The sequence below is a fragment of the Gastrolobium bilobum genome, unplaced genomic scaffold, assembly GCF_033153095.1.
Source record: "Gastrolobium bilobum isolate Gb01-03AN ecotype WA unplaced genomic scaffold, APGP_CSIRO_Gbil_v1 utg5396, whole genome shotgun sequence".
Taxonomy (NCBI): Eukaryota; Viridiplantae; Streptophyta; class Magnoliopsida; order Fabales; family Fabaceae; genus Gastrolobium; species Gastrolobium bilobum.
The window spans coordinates 176979-198605 of record NW_026897307.1 but is presented as its reverse complement, the minus strand read 5'-3'; the positions used below and the strand labels follow the sequence as shown (position 1 = coordinate 198605).

The window sequence follows — 21627 nt, the reverse complement described above, 5'->3', positions numbered from 1 at the left end:
AGACTCAAAAATAGGTTCAAAGTTTGCATTTTTAGTTCCAACTATTAGATTCATTGAATTAAGATTACCATTTTATTGAGTTTAATATAAATATTTGTGATATCTTATGTTTCTTTGTAAAATTAATGGATATTATAAGTTTAACTTATTTTTTTTGTTAAATTATAATTAAAAAGAACACACTTCTTTTTTTGACATTGATTTGTAAATGAATGAATCAATGGCTAAACACACATAATTGTTCTCCTTTGAGCCAAAATGCCATATGGCACAAAAATTTTCTCCATACATATTTCGTTCCTCTGCCGCAGGGGAAGCAATAATAGAAAAAACTAATAGGCATTCTCCATATGAGCTTGCTTTCTGTTTGCCTGACTGCCAAACTCATTAGTCATAAACTTTTGAAGGAACAGAACCATGGAAAAGGATATAAGGTCGAAATTATTCAGACGACACCCTAACTGAAGCGAGACTAACGGGCCTGCAATACATGATATTGGTATTCTCCCAAAGCCCATATGGGGAATATGTTCCTGTATGCAGCGTATGTGATCATGCAATTCTTGTTGAAGACTCCCATTATTTCCTGAATTGATAGAAAATAAGATGATTTAAATGATTCATTTTTGGCATTTAGATGATCTAAACACTTCATGACGTGGACTATACACATGTAAAGAGGGAATAAAAACCAAGTTATATGGTGGTCTTCAATACCTCTTGCGGAAAGTCACCGTTCTCCATTTGAGAATTTATCAAGCACACAGCTGCACGGTGCAGTGGTGTCGGATCTCTCTTAGCCTGATTATTACAAAAGGAATGAGAACATGACAAGAAGTCCAATCTGGACATCACTTTTTCTATTCTGCCTTTCTTCGGCAGAATAAGGGTTTTGTGCAAATGAATAAAACTGGCAAAAAGTAACTGTCTTACAATAAATAAAAAATTGATTTTGTGCAATAATAAACTAATCAATATATTGGCAGCATTACAAAATTAGAAAACTTTGCTTTATACCTGTCCAGCACCTATGAGAGCCAGCATAGCCCACCCTGTGTTTACTACATGAGACCTGTTGCTTTCCAGATTTGAATACACCTGAACAAGAGACAACGCTAGAAAGATGACTCTAGACATCTCAGCATTTAGATTGCCAAATGTAATAAGTACACTCACTCAGGGTTAATTTAAAAACTAAATACAAAAGTACATATCTATTAAGAAAAATAAAAATACAAAAGTACATTTCCTGCAATCACCTGAACCAATTTTGTCTATCTTCTTGAATTATGCTTTCCCTTGATATTTTCTTTACAAGTCTCTTAACATACTTGATTCCATCTCTCTTAGAATAAATATATGAAATTTATATCTCATGCAGAAAAATTGAGTAAAACAAATTGTAAAATTCTGAATCCCCTGATGCTATTGATTTCATAGTGTGCTTGGACAGGTCAGAGATATCCAACTACACAGGTATAAATGTCACTCGTTGGCAACTTTCTTCATGTCAAGCCTTTCATTTGATGGCACCATGCCAACTAGGCAGATATTGACATCCTATGGGAGTGCTCAAGCCAGGCAAGTTTAAACAATGGACTCTTTAAGGGATTGGTATTCTTGCTATTATTACTTGTCCAAACATGGTGGTTTCTTGATTTAAATCCAATATCACTTTTGCACACTCTTTTTACACCCCGATGCTTCTAATCATTGTAATCATGTTTATGCATGCACGTGAAGCCATGAGCACATATATGTTCCAAGGTATTTAAAAAAAAAAGCACAGGTAAGAAAAGACTCTGACAAGCAGGTGCTTATTATCGATTCAGCAGAATTAAAAAAATTGATATTGACATTAGTAACAGCAAACTTGACCTTGTTCTGACATGACAGATAACTCTCTCCCCAGCCACCTGAAGGGAGCTGCTTAGACAGCAGAAATTCACAAGCTTTACGAATGCTTGAGCAATTACTGAAACTCTTTCCAGCAGCAGTCAGACCTTTTACCCCAAACCAAACACCATATGTGAAGCAAACCCCCCAAGAACCATACCTGTTTAACAGTTTGAGTGGTTAGAGGCTACTAACCTAAGAAAGTTCAATTTGAAGCAGAAATAGAAGCAGACAGAAAAATGAAAAGATCAAACTTGAGATGCATGAATACATAAACAAAAATATCTTGAACATTAAATATAAAATCAATAGAAAAGTTTATGGAAAAATGCAGTTTCGCAAAAGAGAGGAACAAACCATGAACCATCTGAAGCTTGTACTTTTTCAATAAAGGAAGCAGCTTTTTCAATACAGCATTCTATTTCTTCTCGACGATGCCCGGGGTATAATTTCCTAAATGATGTCAAGGCTTGAATTGCTGCTGAGGTACATTCCACATAACTAAAGAGCATAGAATAAGGATAAGTTAAAAAGATAAAAATTTGAAATGGAGGGGTCGATGGAATGGAAGAGGGATACAAAATCTGATATTGGACAAGCATTAGATAGCTTACGGATAATCAATCACGATGTCGCCAAAAGTTTCAGCAGGATTGATTATCTGATAACAGAAAAAGCATTATCAATATTGTGTATCTGTATCTTAAAATTAATTCAAAAACAACTTCTCAAATTCTCAGGATCAACTATTGAGCCCTAGTTCTGAAACCGAAACGTTGGTCCTAATAAACCTGAAAAGGTTTGTTCCTAAACAACGATTCAACATGTAGAAGATCCAAAAACTTGTGCTTGACAACCTTACACATGAATCGGAAAAAAGTAGCTGTGGTTCTGTGTTCTATGGTTTTCAAGTAGCCTGGTTGGTTATTTCCAATTTTCATGATAATTGGTTTCTACACAAATGAGGGTGCGTAGCAATAAGGTTGCTCCTTGTAACCGGAAGGTCACTTGTTCAAGTATGAGAAACAACCTCTTTGTAAAAATACAAGAGTAAGGTTGTGTACAATAGACCTCACTCCTACCCTCACAAGTTGGAGTCTAGTGCACCGTTATTACCTTTTTTAATTGAATTGTACACAGAGATTATAGTAAAACTTTTAGTGCAATTAAAGGAAGATAAATTATAATTGAAATTTATTTATGAGGTAAGTAAGACATTTTATAACATATTAAGGGAGCACACGTAGCAGCCTCTAAATTAAAAGCTTAAAACAAAAACGAAGTATGGATTCAGTTCCTCCAATGGGAAGATAAAACATGTCTCACATGCCATCATGTGTTTCATATTTCAAAGATGATATACTAAAAACTAATGAGAATAGGCCGAATATTGAGAGAAGGCTACCTCCAACCAGTTATAAGATCGTGTGAGCTCATATGTTGCGAAGCCCCCATCTTCATTCTGCAATGATGAGAAAAAATAAATGCATTTTTGGATAATACCATTGATTCTAAAAATAGGTTGAATTGACTTTATAAATAACACTTCATGGATTACACTCTTTACAGTCAAACACAGACTATTAAAAAAAAAACGTACATAAACTTTATTTTGCATTCATAAGAATCAAATTAATATATCATCTGAAGTTGGACTTAAAGTCAATTACTTTTGCTACTAAAAATTAGAATTATATTTTTATTATGACATATAATATATATATATATATATATAGAGAGAGAGAGAGAGAGAGAGAGAACTGGAAATAAACATACTATGGTAGAGATATTTAATCTTCTAGATAAATAGCTCAGTTGATATCAAATGCAATTTGCAATAAAATACTATGTGATGATTCCATGAAGGATCTTAAAGGATGAGTGAGTGACTTAGTCATCTTATTGATATTAACATCATATGTAAGGAAGGAACCAATAATCACAAGTAATAGCATAAAATGATCACCATGATTTATTTGCTAGAATTATTCAGATAATCTGGCTTGAATCATGACGAATCTAGCTACCTGTAATGAGAGAATGACATTTACAGCATCATATAATCGCTTTGCATCCAATGGCTCACCAACAATATCTGGTGCAATTTTGGATAGTAATAGTACAGCCTGAAAAAGAAAATAAGAATCAAAATAGAAGAATCAAATAAGCAAGTAATTTTTTTCATCAATAATTACTTTCAGTCCTTCAGCTGTGCAGTCAGAAATCGGCCATCCATGATCCGCAGTTGAAAAAGGCCAAGCACCTTTTGAAATGTGACGATACCACTTATCAAGATCACCTGGACAATCTTCCGGAACCTTTCAAGAAAAAAAGAAGATATTCTGATCAAGAGGGCAAACCCAGGCAACTTATAATGTTAAATGTAAAAAATCACCTGTGAATTCTTAATGTACATATGAGCTTTTCTTAGAGTTGGACCATATTCTTCAACGAGGTTTGCTGAAATGATTGCTTGGACAGCAAATGCAGTATCCCATAGTTGACTTCCATTATAGCCCTGCAACAAAAATTGGTTACATGTAATATTTGTAACATTTATTTATTTTTAATACACTCTAGAATATAACCTTAAGAAAGTTCAATCTGCTGTAACATTGGTTCCACATATTACATCATAGAGAGATAACAATTATGTCCATATCAATCCTAATCATATGTAAATATGTCCAATTGCATGAAAAACATCATTTGATCACTCTGGCAAGGTGAAAATAAGTTGACTTATATGTGGACCTGCATTTTCATGCCATCTTCAGCAATCCATAGGTAATCATGGATCCTTGGAAGATGCAACTTGAAGGCCTCTGAATTTGGATCTTCCACCCAACAACAAAGCATATTTAACACCTGAATAATAACATAGAGAATAACAGTCAGTATTGCTAAGCATTTTCTGGTTTGGCTAGAAACATAAAATAACATATACGTGGAACATGGAAGGGAAGCTCAGGCATCCATAAAAAATATAATTAACACAGTGAAAATAAATTGTGGCAAAGTAAATAAAAGGTGAGCAAAGGAAAACTACCAATTATTTTAGTCAACAATGAAGTAAGTTAAGAAGAAGATCAACAGTATGTCAGTATTCTCACACTGCTACTCAAAGGGTGGAAAGTAAAAGAACAGTGAACAATTGAAGGGGCGACACTGTAGAGGCCTGCACCTTCTCAACAATTACCTTATTTACAGGACCTATGCAAATATAACGAGTATTCTCATCTTCATAATGAATATGCTCGATTGCAGTCCTAATAGCCTTGTCTCTCAACTTTTTGCCAGGCCAACACATCAAAATAGGCTCAAGGACCTTGTGTAAAGTTGCCCAGAGAATATCCTGCAGGAATGGATGAGGATAGTACAAGTCTTCCTGCACAAGAACAAAGGTAATCCTCTGGTAACCTTACTTAACTCCAGCACAAATAAATTGATAATTGACATTGTTAGAGAAACCAAATGCCATGTTCTATTTGTTAGAGATATAAAACCATTTACATGCCTTAACCTAACAGTAACACCTTAGCCTTTTGGAAGAGTTACTCCATCACATGAGCCCCTATAACCAAGTGGTAAAGAATTTGATTATTTCCGCCCCCATTCCCCTAGAAAAAGGTCAATTTCAGTATAAGGTAGAGTAGTGAATTGTCCAAATTTCAAGCCTAAAGGGCTCTTGCATAAAGAGGCGTGTGAGAGATATAACATCAATCATATGCTTTCACTTAATAGCCTAAGTTTTTGGAAAGTTAGACCCTGACACTAGATATGACAGGCTATAGTTGTGGTTACACAAGGAGCAAACTTTGTGCTAAGGATAAAGATTGGCATTATGATAAAATAGAAATCCTAGTAATGACTTGCTTGTGCAGTGTCAAATGAAGTAGAATGTAGTAATAGTGGCATGATGATTGCCATTGTGATGGTGACAATAGCGGTGGCGTAACATTAGTACCCAATGCTCGGGCAAGTTCCAGCATCAATTTAATAGGAAAACTAACATATAGTTTCACCAGATAAAGCAGCCAAAGAGAGGGGGCAAAGTTTGGCTGCTATTTTTAATGCAATTATTAGTATAAGCAGGAGCAGGATATTATATTGGGGTCCTCACAAATGATAAAATTCAAGTGTAACAATTCTCATATATTGTTTTCATAGGATCAGTTTAGCAGCTTCACTAACCTTTGCACACAAATTGCGAGCCTGATTCCAGTCTACTTCATGATATGGTATGGTATAAAGCTCTTTTCTCAAAGATAATATTGTTGGAGTAATCGTACCAACAAACCTCTTGCCATATAAGTAGGACATTGGCAGATAGACCATCCGGCAGTGACACCACATCCTTCCTGTAAAACATAAAAATATGAATTATTTTCTGTTTTAAGTAAAGAAAGAATGAAACACCAAACAATGTTTAAGATGAATAATGAAACAAATTTAATAACGAAATAATTTTATAAGAATTCAAGAATATCAGGTCTTTCTTAAGAACAGCATATACCACATGAAGTCATGAACAGATGATGCCTTCTTTCGAAAATCTGGGTATAGTGTTTATGTTCTTAATCATGAATATTCTTATGTGAGCAATAGCTTTCTTGTTTCCTCACAACATAAAATCGTACATTAGATGACAAAAGGTTCCCTGACAAATTGAACAACAAAACAAAAGTTCCACTACAAATTTTATATTAAATATCTTTTGTACAAACTTAAGTATGCCACCTTGTTCAACCCAAATTCAATATATTTATTTCTTCACCAGCAAACTCAATTTTCTTGATTAATTTGACAGGATTCCACCACCATCATTGTTCCATAAAATAATCATTTTTCTCAACTTAGGTGGAAAATTTTGTTTGAACAAAGCTAAACAAGCTGTTCTTATTGAACAGAACACTTCTCCATTTGTAGAAATCTTAACAAGAAACACTCAACAGTAAAGGATGGAAGGTTCTGTTGAGCATAATAAATATTTCGGAAAAATTACAAAATCAAAGTTCTTGTTAGAATATATTAGATATGATTAGATATGATTGGATTACTTCCTATCTGTGAATATTCTGATTGTATTAGGTCTGGGCCTTTCACTTAAGCCCATTAGGGTCTCTATATATTGTAACTCTCTGAATTAGATCAATACACAACATTATTATTTCATATTCAAGTTGGTACTAGAGCTCTTTTGTTCTGGGGACCCTCGCTTCCGCTTAGAAACCTTGTTTTCGCTTTAAAACCTAAGTCCACTGCTTAGGAGTCATCTTTTCGTTGCCATGCGTCCTTCCGGCAAGCCATCAAGGACTGTAAGTCCCTTCTGAGCAATTTCCAGACGCGTCAGCACCTCTGACGGTCACCGGAACCACCGTCCGCCACTGTTCAGGCCGCCGGAGAACTTTTCCGGCAAGTTTTCAGCCCGGACCGTACGCGATCAGCATCCTCTCCTCCCGGCGACCAGCTCTGTGGCAGTCCGGCCACCATCGGAGTTCTCACGCGCCGTCCATCTCCTCTGCACGTGGGCCTCACGCGCCACCTTCTGCCGGAGCGTGTGCACTATTCCGACGGCTTTTTCCGGCTGGTCTTGGACATAGAAGCTCGCCTTCTCCTCCTCTTTCTAGATCTGTGGTTGTTTCTCTGTGGGTCTGACTTTTTGTGCGCACCTCTTCTTGATCGGTGATTAGGTTCGTTCCTATTTACTCGGTTTATATCTTTCTGATTTCATATTATGGCAGCAGATTCTCCTCTTCATTCGGAGGTCAGTTCTCCACCTCCTCCTGTCAAAAATTCTCCCAATATCATCTCTACCAATGTTGGGCCCATTACCTCTTCAAAATTGAAGGGTTCTGTTAATTACAAGAACTGGGCCACCTCTGTTCGAGTTTGGTTCTTTGGACAAGGACATGGGAGCCACCTCACGACTAAGTCTACTGATGTCCCTAAGGAGGAAAAGTCTGATTGGGAAAAGATTGATAACCAGCTTCTGAGTATCCTCTGGCAATCTATTGATCCAGTTGTCTTGGACATCTTCTATTCATTTCAAACTTGCACTGAAGTGTGGGAGGAAGCAAAAAACCTCTATACTAATGATGTTCAGCAGCTCTATTTCATCATCTCTCAGTTTATGGAACTGAGCAAATCATCCGACATTCAGATGGAGACATATTTTGGCAAGAGTCGATCTTTGATGCAGGCATATTTGGATTTGTTGCCTTACCCTACTGATGCTTCTGCATATCGGAAACAGGTGGAACGCCTCTTTATGGTTGCCACACTGTCTGGCCTCCGCGAAGAATATGATAATGTCCGGGATACTATCTTGACTAGTGGGAAGCCTGATCTATTAATGACGTATCAGCGTCTTCTGAATCTGAATAAGAAATCTGCTCCTGCATCGTCTTCTGCTGTTGATTCTACTTCTCTAGTTTCCCGTACTGACTTTCCCGGGAACATTGGAGGTGGACGTGGTCGTGGTAGAGGCCTGGGAAAACGTGGCCCAGGAGGCCCAGTCGGACGTGGCCCAGGAGGCCCAGTCGGACGTGGTCAGCGACCTTGTTGTCATTACTGTCAGCAACTTGGTCCTTATGAGGAACGTTGCTACACAAAGTACCCTCACTTGCTACCTTCTCATGCTGCTAATATAGCTCAATCGGATTCTGCTTCAAATGGTACAATCTCTCTCTCCTCCGAAGACTATGCAGCATTCCAGATCCTTCTCAGGAAGGTCTCTCCTCAGTCTCAGGCTTCTGCTTCAGAAACTAGTAATCCCATTGCTTGTGTTTCTCATTCTACATCACTTGGCCCTTGGATATTTGACTCAGGTGCTACTGATCACCTCTGTGGTAATAAGGAACTTTTTTCATCCTTTACATATTCTGATAATTTACCCTCTTTTACCCTTGCTGATGGCACTAAGACTCCTGTTCATGGAATTGGACAAATTTGTCCAACCTCCTCATTGACCTTGACATCTGTCTATTACATTCCTAACATCCCTTACAATTTAATATCCGTTTAACTCTATTATCACCTTCTCAAATCATTCTGTTTCTGTGCAGGACCCGGGTACGGGGAAGACGATTGGAGTGGGCCGTGAGTCACAGGGTCTGTTCTACCTGGTTGTGCCGAGTTCTTCCGTTGCTTGTTCTCTCACAGAATCTCCACAACTCATCCACAGTCGCCTCGGGCATCCTAGTCTTTCCAAATTACAGAAGATGGTTCCTCTTTTGTCCGGTCTTCAGACTTTAGATTGTCAGTCATGTCAGCAAGAAAAGCACATACGCTCCTCCTTTGCTAATCGAGTCAATAAACGAGCTGATGCTCCTTTTTCAATTATTCATTCAGATATTTGGGGTCCTAGTCGTAGTGTGTCAATTTTAGGTTTTCAGTATTTTGTTACCTTTATTGATGATTTCTCTCGTTGTACTTGGATTTATTTAATGAAAAACCATTCTGAGTTGTTTTCTATTTATCAAAAAATTTCTGCTGAAATTCATACTCAATTTGGTGCCTCTATTCGTATTCTACGTAGTGATAATGCTAAGGAATATGTGTCTGTAGACTTTTCTAATTTCTTAGCCAAACAGGGTACTTTACACCAAACTACTTGTCCTCACACTCCACAACAAAATGGAGTAGCTGAACGTAAGAATAGACATCTCATTGAGACTGCACGGACTCTTCTTATTCACATGCATGTTCCTCTTCACTTCTGGGTCGATGCAGTCCTTGCCTCTTCTTTTCTCATCAACTGTATGCCTTCATCTGTGCTTGATAATGACATTCCTTATAACTTATTGCTTCCAGATGTTCCTCTCTATTCTCTATCCCCACATGTCTTTGGTTGTACCTGTTTTGTTCATGATATCACCCCTGGTAAGGACAAGTTAACATCCAAAGCTTTTAAATGTATTTTTCTTGGTTATTCTCGTCTTCAAAAGGTTATCGTTGTTATTCTCTCGATCTTAAGCGTTACTTAGTTTCCGCTAATGTCACTTTTCTTGATCAACAACCCTTTAATTCTATCTCATCTCAGTTGTCACAGGTTGATCATGTTCTTCCTGTCCCTTTTCTGGACTTGTCTTTGCTAGCTGCAGGTGCTTCTATTCCAGATGAGCAACCTGTTGCTTCAGTACCTGAGGACCGTCCACTTCTCACTTATCAGCGTCGTAAAACTGTGCCTCCTGTCGACTCGACCCCTGCTGACTCATTGCCCCCTGCAATTGATTCTTCCCCTCCGGATCCTTCACCAGAGGCTCTTCCTATTGCTCAAAGAAAAGGTACATGTACTACTCGTAACCCTTATCCTCTTTATACCTTTTTGAGCTATGACGGTCTTTCTTCACCTCATTTCACCTTTGTTTCTAGTCTTTTTCTATTTCTATTCCTAAGACCACAGGTGAAGCACTTTCCCATCCAGGGTGGCGCCAAGCGATGCTTGATGAGATGACTGCACTTCATTCCAATGGCACTTGGGACCTTATTTCTGCTCCTCCAGAGAAGTCTATAGTTGGTTGTCGCTGGGTGTTTACTGTAAAAGTTGGACCTGATGGCCATATTGATCGCCTCAAGGCACGCCTAGTTGCAAAGGGTTTTACTCAAATATTCGGCCTTGATTATGGCGATAAATTCTCTCCGATCGCTAAGATGGCGTCAGTCCGCCTATTTCTTGCCCTTGCTGCTGTTTGTCACTGGCCACTCCTTCAACTTGACATCAAAAATGCCTTTCTTCATGGTGATTTACAAGAAGCAGTTTACATGGAGCAACCACCTGGTTTTGTTGCTCAGGGGGAGTATGGAAAGGTGTGTCGTCTTCGAAAATCCTTATATGGTCTCAAGCAGTCTCCTCGAGCATGGTTCAGTCAGTTCTGCTATTCAGGCGTTTGGCTTAATCCGCAGTAAAGTTGACCATTCTGTATTTTATAGGATTACATCTCCTGACAAGTGCATCTATTTGTTAGTCTATGTTGACGACATCATTCTCACCGGAAGTGATCAAGACGGAATTCGTCAGTTAAAACAGCATTTATTCAGTGCATTTCAAACAAAGGACCTTGGGAAGCTGTGTTACTTCTTGGGAATTGAGGTGGCGCAATCTAGACAGGGCATTTCTATCTGTCAAAGGAAGTATGCCTTGGATATCCTAGAAGAAACTGGTATGTTGGGGAGTAAACCAGTTGATACACCCATGGATCCTAATGTCAAGTTATTGCCCGAACAGGGGGAGCCGTTATCTGATCCTGGACGCTATTGGAGGCTAATTGGGAAGCTCAATTATCTTACTGTGACTAGGCCAAATATTTCTTTCGCTGTTAGTACGGCTAGTCAGTTCCTTGAATCCCCTTGTGATTCACATTGGGATGCTGCTTTGAGGATCCTCCGATACATCAAATGAGCACCAGGAAAAGGTTTGTTGTATTCAGATCAGGGAAATACAGAAATTTGTGGTTATTCAGATGCTGATTGGGCAGGATCACCCTCGGACAGGCGCTCTACTTCCGGTTATTGTGTCTTCTTTGGAGGAAAGTTAATTTCGTGGAAGAGCAAGAAACAACCTGTTGTTGCTCGATATAGTGCAGAAGTTGAGTATCGTGCAATGGCAAATACTACCTGTGAGTTAATCTGGTTAAAGCAGTTGATTCAGGAGCTTCATCTTTGTGAACAGAAACAACCCATGACACTCATCTGTGATAATCAAGTTGCGCTACATATATCCTCTAATCCTGTATTTCATGAGAGGACCAAACATATAGAGATTGATTGTCACTTCATTCGAGAAAAGATTCAGTCAGGAGAAATCAAGACAGCTTTCGTCAACTCTTCTGATCAACTAGCGGATGTCTTCACTAAAGCTCTTAGAGGTCCTCGGGTTGAATACATTTGTAACAAGCTTAGTGCTCACAATATATACGCACCAGCTTGAGGGGGAGTGTTAGAATATATTAGATATGATTAGATATGATTGGATTACTTCCTATCTGTGAATATTTTGATTGTATTAGGTCTGGGCCTTTCACTTAAGCCCATTAGGGTCTCTATATATTGTAACTCTCTGAATTAGATCAATACACAACATTATTATTTCATATTCAAGTGTTATATTCAAGTGTTCTCGACAAAAATATTTCTATTCTAAGAAACAACTCATTTAACATTGTTAACCCGTTAAGTGGCGAGTTATTTGTAAACTGGAAATGATTTTACCAAAGATTCCTTTTTTCTGTAATTTTCCCTAACTTTATGTCTTTTCTCTGAACAAGTTAATACATATTCAAACAGAATAAAGAGCAAGAACCTGGATGAACTGGAAGCATGTATGGAAGGAGCCATATCTCAGGGGGGAGGGGATTATTTCCCGACCATTCATACACTCCAAGTACCTGATCCACAATAAAATTAGAAATAAATATATCACAATGCCATATCTATTAAAATCATCAAAATAAGGCTACGATCTTAACTGAAAGCCACATCTTCCCCCACGATGTCATGAAAGTAGCACCACCATGCCCTAGAATCCAGTCACGCCCCTTCTCCATTTGCCCTTGTCCATCATTAGGTCCCTCACCAAGCAATCTCAGAGAAACATAATTCAAGACAGAGCCAAACATGGTGCTTGGACCTTCAATATGCAAACCCCACCCACCATCCGTGTTCTGCAGTTACAATTAACTGATTAAGAGAACTGAAGCCCATAGATTAGGGGGAAGGATGGTGTGAAGTTCTAACCTGATGATTATAGAGATAACGGCACATTTCCTTTCTATGTTCTTCTGTTAAGACTGCATTCAGTGCCCCAGTGATAGACAGTGTAATTACCTGTTTAATTGTATATCCCAAATAGTATAGACCTCTCATGGTTATCAGTCGGGAGTAAATACGAAAATATAAATACCAAACAAAATGAAAACACCCAACTCTAGAAAGCAATGGTTGCAGTTATGTCAAAGCTAAGCATTTCCCATAAATTGTTAATATAGCATAGAACAAGTTTCACAAATAAGATGAAGTGTTCAAATCATAACTTACCAAGCCAGGCAACAGAAACATGGGACCTCCATAATCTCCTGGCCAGTGTCCATCATGACTTTGGAGAGTTGAGTGGAAACTTACGGCCCTTCTTAATGTTCTTGTCACAGTCTCTTCAGTCACATCCTCAACATCTTTGACTCTGACTTTGGGTAAGACTTCATCTATTGGGTTCTCTTTTGCAAACTACATTGTTTTATATGAAAGATTATTGAACTTAAATGGTCAAATTTATGATATAAGAAACTTAGAATATGACTTCCACACCAGAGTGTAAAGTACTAAATATCAAATAACACCCCTTAGCATAACATAACAATAAAATGATTTTACTAGAATAAACTCATTTAAAGGTTAAAAATCATTTCTGAACTGTTTTCCTCATTTGAAGATAGAATAAGTCTGAACACGCACATGGTAATAACTTCAATCTTCTACAAAATCAATAAACCTCTTTCAAGGGTAACTAATAAACAGGGGATGAAGCTGCAACTAAAACCAGAAATTATCTATGCCTGAAATTTCTGCAAAAGATGCAGGTAGATTTTCATGAGCAAAAGAGTACAACTTATGCCAATCTAGGGGGTATTCAAGGGGAAAAAAGGTATAGAGGCAGTTTAAATTATTATAATTATTAACACACACACACACTCTAAAGCACTAGACACATCAACTAGTATGAAATAGCTAAAAAAAAGTAAGTTGATTTATATCATATCTGAGTCTGAATATTATGCACTGTATCCAGCCTATCATATGGTGGTTTACAAAATATTTTATTCTTTTCACTGCCATCATGTCAATCATGCATCTAATCAAATAACTGAGAATTCTAATTAACCAGAATAAAATACGGCAATAACAGCGAGCGAGAGAACGAGAGAGAGGGAGAGAACACAACACAGACCTGAATGCGCATAAGTAGATCGGAGCTGTGTTTCTCGGTGAAGCGATTCTTGTGGAAATTCTCGCGAGCTGTTTCAATCTCCAAGAGATCTTGTGGCGATCCAAGCTTAGGATCGAACTCCCAAACCTGTCTTCCAATATGATTGTTCAATGTCCGAAGCCACGGACTACCTCCCTCGGCAATCTTGAGCTTCCACATTTTCTAACAAAAAAAAAAAAAAAAAAACAATTGCAATTGAGAAATGAAACAAATGAAAATGAGTATTTAGAATGAGTAGGAGCAGAGAGTAGCCAACCTGTTTGTTTGTTTGTTTGATATGCAATGTGAATTGCAAAGAGTAGAGAAATGGGATTGAATTCTTCAAGTACAACAAGATAGGAGGAACGGCATCTGGATTTTAGAATGCAAATGGAAACAATCAATCTGTCTCTGCATTTAATTTATAACAACTACCATAAAGGGACGGAGCTTGCAAAAACTTACCAAACTACTAGACGACTGGGCCATATACACACAACGAGTCTGCGTGGCAGCGTGGCTTTGGGTTCTTTTCTTTCTTTTTTTTAAAACCCGATCCACTCCCGGGTTAGAGACGGTGACCATTTTGCCACGTTTTGACAAAAAAATTATCAGAATGCCACGCGAACAGTAAAATTTTTCAAACTGCCACGCGGCATAATTTGCTACACAGTGTAGCGAAATATGCCACGTCAGAATCAAAAAGTGCCAAGTGTCAAAATTGTTGAAATTTGCTACCCTAGCGAATTACAACAATTCTGACACATGGTACTTTTTGGTTCTGTGCATTCTGACGTGACATATTTCGCTACACTATGTAGTGAATTACTTGTATGCATAATTCACTACACTGTGTAGCGAATTATGCCACGTGGCAGTTTGGAAAATTTTACTGTTCGCGTGACATTCTGATAATTTTTTTGGCAAAGCGTGACATTTGAATCACTGTCCCTCGAGTTAAGCTTTTCAATTTTTATTTTTAAGAAAATATAAGAATTATATTACAGGGATTTATTATTCATTCCTATAACAATTTTTTAATTATATATTTTTGAGGAATATGAATTATAGAATATGCTATAACAAGACATGCACCCTTATTTTTATTGCCATTATCCTTGTATTATGTTTTTTGATTTTTAAATATATTGAGAGAGAGAAAGAAAGAGGGAGAAAAGGTGTAATATCTCTCACTCGTGACTGACATACTCTAAATACGTGTAACTTCATTCTTACAAACATAAGTAGAATTATTATAAAAAGAAGTGAAGTTCCGTGGATTCTCACGTAAGAATAAAAAATTGTTAGATGGAAATATTACAATCTTAGCTTAATGCATATGTAAAGAGGACATGAATTGATATTATATATTATATATTATATATTAAATCATGACTCGTGGTCAAAGCGGGGGGAAACAATAATATTATATATATTGAAAGACATTGCTCATGGATACAAATTTTGGGCACATCTTCGTGTAGAGTCTACACACACATGGAAGAGAACATCCCTACCCCACTTCTATTAAATATCACTCATTAATCAATATTAAATGCTTGATAAGTTTTGCTTGATGATCTCTTCCCCGTCACTTTTTTTATTTTGCCATAATAGAAAGATAAAGGTTCAAAAATTAGGAGGTGGAAAAATTTTAATAAATTGAACTCGAATGTGAATTGATCCAAATCACAAAAAAAAAAGGAAGCAAATTTGGCTTTACCAATTCAGTTTGTTTTGGATTAAAAACAACCAAACCATACCCACTCTTATGGGAGTGAAAAAATTTAATGAATTTAATCAAACCGCGACTCAAACTGAATTGCATCATGTTTTTCCAAATTGATTCAAGAACTGAACCACTTTTTAAATCAGTTCGATTCGATATAGAACAAATCAAACTGAATTGTGCATACCCCTATAAAAATAAGAGATACCTCTTTTGTTAATGGAGGTACTTTTCAATAAAGAGTAAAGTCGTTCAATATGGAAGAGGTTGAATACCACTATAAACACCCTAAATGCGCAATCGACGAAGAACCAAAGTAAAATAAGGAAAGTAGAGGAAGCAAAGAGATGGAGAGATTTTGGTGAACAACGAAGGCAAAATGCGACAAAAGTGGAAAATGACATTAATTGTTTCTTAAAAAAAACCACCCCATAAAATTTAAGAGTTAGGGAGCACAATTATCATTTTGGACCCACATTTAAAATTATATGATACTAACTAGGGGTGAGATATTGTAACAATCAATTAAAGTTATTATCAATTAATTTCATCGTTAGATTGATTATGTTGATCTAACGGTTATATTTATTTCCGTTTTTGTATGGTTACGATTCTCCATATTTAATGTGAAAGCATTAAATATGATAAATCATAAATATATAAAGGTGAAAATAAATATAAAGTATTAAATAGTCTCATTATTGTAAGATGCCAAAAGTTTGATCATTTCAATAAAATTATCATTATTTCTTGAATTAATAGTCTCATCATGCCCTCTAAGAGCACATCCTTAAAAAGTAAGCCAACGAGCAACATCAATTGAGGTCTTAACACGCAACTTATTTTGTTCAATTTGTTGGGAGCTTTGAACATGAATAACTTTATCAATATGGCAAGACTAATTCATTAAGTCTACACATGAGATGAGTGCATCAATATGTATTAACAAGGATCATATCTCATGCGACTTAGAAAAAGCACAATACTTTCAACTGTGAACTCTATGCCAACTATTAAATTTTTTGATTGTGAATGTATCTCAACCATTCGCCTACCGGCCTTTATAGTGAAAATATAGCATGGTAAACAAAATGCAGCATCTACATAAGGTGAATACTGAAGCCACTAAGAAAATTCTTTGAACTAAGAAGCTTGAAAATGTCGAGGATGTTTTTCCTTTGAAAATGGATAGGATTATTGAGGTTGATATAACCCAGCTATTAAATAAGATCTCCGTATCTCATCGACTTCATTAGTTGAATATTCCCAAATTGGCTTATGTTTGCCTAGATCACATTCAAATTTTTTATTTTTTACTATAATAATGTCATTAACATGTTCAATTTTACGAGACTTGGAAGGAGGTTGCTCATGAGAAGGTGCATCACTTTTAAAAATTATGTTCACAGGAGCATCACTTGATTCCCTTTCAGAGACTACTTTCTTTTTGAAAAACACATCTATACTTTTCAGTTTATCCTTGCCCATACCTTTTCAACCTAATCAATTTTCAAATTTAAGAAAAAACAAATGATTATACAATACATAATTACAAATGGACCAAGATGAATGTATATATAACATTATCTAACAAACATGTACAAGACTGAATAACCGATAATTTTTTCTCCAGTAAAGGATTTTTATCATTATCATAAAATCATAATACCTCATACTATCATATCTCATTATTTATAAGTTGAATTAGTACTAGCCATTGTGAAAAAGGAAGATAATGACTTATCTCAGTTTTGTTTTTATTGTTTCGTATGTCTGCTTCTAGCTTGTTTACATTCTTTATGCTGTGCTCATATGAGATTTGCTGCTGTTAAGGATACCTTTTACCAATAGGAAGACCCTTTTTTTATCAAACATACTAATGTTTAAGGAGGAAAATTGTGTTTAAAATTAATAGCTCAAACTTTTTATCAAACACCTTATATGCAGTCCCACAAGTATTTCAAATCATGAAAATAAATAAAAGGGCCATATTCTCAATCTTACCTATCAATCCACGAGAGCGCGAGATAATTTATTAGTTAGATATTTAATCAAACAGGAGGCATACAAACAGTGTCAAATCATCAAGCATTAACAAATGGCCAGCTTGTGAAGCACTTGGAGCAAGGGAAGGGAACGCCGTTGATGTTGAACCGTCGATTCGAGACTTAAATTTTTTCCCTTTTCAATGAGAACCAAAAAACCGGTCTGATCATTGAGCGCAATTAGGCCCTCTTCCAACCGAATTTCACTCCTATCTATGACTCTGTCTCCTTGCGTAACAGCAACACACAACAGGTTTTGTATTTTTGTTTCTTGTGTTTTAAAAATGGGTAAAATGTGTGTCATTTTAAAGGATCGTGACATTTTAAGAGAGAGAAAGAGATAGATAAAGGAGGAGAGAGAGTTGACAAAAAAAATAAAGTTGTGGGTTCCACCTCTTTGTGAGAGTGAGAGTGAAAGGATATAAGTTGTGTCATTTAAAAGGATAAACATTTTTCCCTTTAAAAATTGGTAAAAATGTATCTAATGTTATTTTAGATAACTTTATCTAATGTTTATCGAAACAACGTCTTTTTGGAGTTAAAAAATTAAAAAATTAGAATGACAAAGACTATTATAACCGTGAAATAAATTAAAATTATAAAAATACCATGATTTCTGCCCCAAAACGACGTCGTTTCGATAAACATTAGATAAAGTTATCTAAAGTAACTTTAGAAAAAACAAACCCTTAAAAATTATATAATGTTTTGTCTTTTTACTTTATTTTCCTTGATTCTTTATCTCTTGCTGCGATGTGGACCTTTATATATATATATATATATATATATATATATATATATATATATATATAAGTTTGGAACTAATATTTTAAATTTAAGAGAGTGCCAAATATAATTACTTATTATAATTAGGGGTGAAAGTGGGTCGGGCCAGTCTATGGCTAGCCTATATCAGCTGGGCTTGGCCTATTACAATAGTCAAATAGAAACAAGTCCAGGCTTTTAAAGAAGCTTATTTAGAAAGTAGGTGATAAAATTTTTTTTACATGCCAAGCCTATAAGCCTACAGGTCGGCCTATATCATATTATTTATTTTAAATAAAATAATATTATTTATACTAGTACCAAATAGTGATAGTTCAGTTGGTGCATGTGAGCTAAGTAGGTGGTGGAAGGACTTAAGTTCGTTTCCTCACCAATACTGTCTTTGAGAGTGAAATAAAATCTGTACCAATCTCTACAGTACCATCGAAATCAATATTTAGTGCTGGAGGAAGAGTTATTGATGCCTATCGTTCTAACTTGGCTGAAGATACTATCCAAGCTTTAATATACGGCGGATATCGGTTACGTAATATGTATGACTTGAAGAAAAAATAAAAGGTATAAATTTAATCAATTGAAATTATTTTATAATTTAATTATATTCGATTAAATTTTAATAGAAATTTGATTTTATTTTTTATGTAGGAGGAACCAACATCTCAGCATATGAGATTGCCTGAATCAATCTATTAAAAGATTTTTTGTTTCTTAATCTTATTTTTTTGTTTCTATTCTTTATTCTTGTTTTTTGTTTTTTACATTTACAAATTATTTGCCAACTTATGTAATCTTGGAGTTGTATTTGTAGGGGAGAGAAGATGAACAGAAGTTTTTGGCTACTACAAGAATCATGATGTGTTTGTTGGATTCATGTAGTTATTTTAATTTACATAGTATAGATTTGTTTGTTGGACATGATGAAATATATATTATTTAGTTTTAGCATTTTGCTTTTGAAATTGACTTAAATGCAGATTGTGATGAGTTTTTTTTATAATTCATGGTTTTGTTTGGATGTTGAAATTGTGAATTTTGTTTTAGTAACAAAATTTGAGTAATTTGTGAAGTTGATTCATGGTTCTGCTTGGAAGTTAAAAATTAACAGGCTAACGGGGCAAGGCAGCCATTTGTTTTTTTATAAACGGGTCAAGCCAAGCTAACAGTTAGACTCGTACTAGGGCCAGGCCAAATTAATTTTTTTTTTGACATAGGCTTGAGTTTTTCGAAGCAAAGCTTGACCCAGTCCAGCCCATTTTCACCCCTAATTATAATTATATATAATAAATAACAGTTGTTGAAAGATAAATGGTGCCAAGGTACCACTAGGCGCCAAGGTACCAATAGACACCAAGGTAGTTCCGTCACTGCTCACCAAATCTATGTGACTCACCCCTCTCTTATTTTATTATCCAAATCACTAGGCAACTGAGTTGCAGGCTGCTAGGAGTTGTGGATCATCTCATAGCTTGTTTTGGTAGTCCTCCTCGGGATATGAGTATCTTTTTGGAACTATGAACATTTTGCAATTATGGAAAGTGTATTAGAGAACTCATTTTGGGTTTTAAGTCTCTAAAGTGTGGGTTATATTTTGTTGTTGTTATTACTAATTGGTAATATAAACATTGCATATGAGGTATTCGATTTGTTTGGGAATGTTAGAAATATATGGGAAACTTTGCCCAAATTTCAAAAAAATTGAAATATGAATCGTTTTGAATTTCCTTTGTTTAACATGATTTTGGAAAGATAGGCTTGCCAGGCTAAGGCTAAGGCTACTTGGATTATCATAACTTGTGTGTCGGTCATGCTCAAATTTGGGTCGTGAAAACTATCAACGAATGTTAATTTGATTAACTGGAACCATAGCTAAAATATACTTGATATAGGCTTAAACAACCCAAGATTACTAGTGATCATATCAATCAGGATATAACCCAGCCAACGAATAAAAGTCACAACTTTTGATTCCTTTAAAGAAAGGACTACTAGGACCTGTTTGGTACAAGGATTTTGGGGAGATTACCAGTAAACCTTGTGTGGTAATGGTAATTACCATGTTTGGTACAAGGATCCAAAAGCCAATTCCTAGATATCCTAGTTTTACCGGTAATCTCATTTACAAACAAAAGTTACTGTGCTGATTACCAAAAAATGTGTGGTAATTGACGATTGCAACGCGAAGGGAAATGAGAACTACTATTTTTTAGACTAAATTACCCCCAACACACATCAAATCTAGATCTGGTGTCATTGTTACTCATTTCCTCTTGCGCTGCTTTCGTCAATAGTCGGTAAGCTTCTTCGTGTGTTCTTCACCTCGTTTATTCTTGTTTCGTTCATGGATGCGAATGGGTTGTGTGGTTTAGGCAATATTCCCGGTGTCTTCGCTGGCGAGCTGACTCCTGTATTTCCTTTTTGTTTTTTTTTTCAGCACCCATGGAAACCTAAGTTTGGTATCTCCAAAATCTAGTCTTCGTGGTTGCGCTCGTTTGAAGGCTTGTAGGTAAGCTTCAAGTTTGCAGTAGGTATTTAAATTGATTTGTGTCATTCACTACCAATATTTTGTGGTTGTGTTGTTCTGCACATTCATTTGTTATCTTTTACTAGCTGTCTTGAATTTAATTTTTTTTGTCTTTCAATGATCAAGTTAGTGAAATGCCATTGATACAATAATCATTTTTTTTTTGCATTCATTTGTTCTGCACATTCATGTGTTGTTCACCGTACCAATCTCTCTCTTTTTAACTCTATTATTTTAATACAGTAAAATTTTTATGCACAGTCAGAATAAAAATCTATGAAAGAAGTGATGGGAAGTGTTTTTTTTTTTGGACTAAAAGATATAATACTTATTAATGATTATTGTTTGAAAAATATGTTGAAAAACATGCAGAATCACAAATACTTAATAATTTGGGCACCTCTAAAATCTCTTCCCCCAGATGCTCGTTCGGCCAAAAGGGGAGGCATAAAATTTTAGTAATTGATTGGCTTCCAAATATTGTAGCTATTCATCTTGGAGGAATGGCTTGTATGGCTTGCTCACTCCAAAGAATACAGTCTTCAACTATGCACATCAATTGGGAGAGATACCCTTCTTGGGGGATTCAATTGGTGGACATTTGATATGACAAAATAAAAAAGCCATGTAAAAAGTTGGATGTGTGAATGACATTCAGGTCACCATACCCCATATGTTGGAAGGAACT

At 36.0% G+C, this 21627-nt stretch overlaps 1 protein-coding gene across 1 annotated transcript; it reads right to left on the bottom strand.

The window, feature by feature from the left end:
• Positions 1 to 233: 233 nt before the first annotated feature.
• On the bottom strand, positions 234 to 14223 carry LOC133305829 (cycloartenol synthase). The gene is made up of 19 exons (XM_061506070.1): positions 14136 to 14223; positions 13841 to 14041; positions 12934 to 13119; positions 12634 to 12723; positions 12366 to 12560; positions 12200 to 12284; positions 6091 to 6257; positions 5096 to 5284; positions 4651 to 4764; positions 4292 to 4414; positions 4092 to 4214; positions 3924 to 4022; positions 3302 to 3358; positions 2511 to 2557; positions 2254 to 2397; positions 1879 to 2056; positions 1018 to 1098; positions 718 to 801; positions 234 to 586 (listed from the first exon to the last, which is right to left on the bottom strand). The coding sequence occupies exons 2-19, from the start codon at positions 14036 to 14038 to the stop codon at positions 473 to 475; spliced, it is 2274 nt and encodes a 757-aa protein (XP_061362054.1). The 5' UTR covers positions 14039 to 14041; positions 14136 to 14223; the 3' UTR covers positions 234 to 472.
• Positions 14224 to 21627: the final 7404 nt, after the last annotated feature.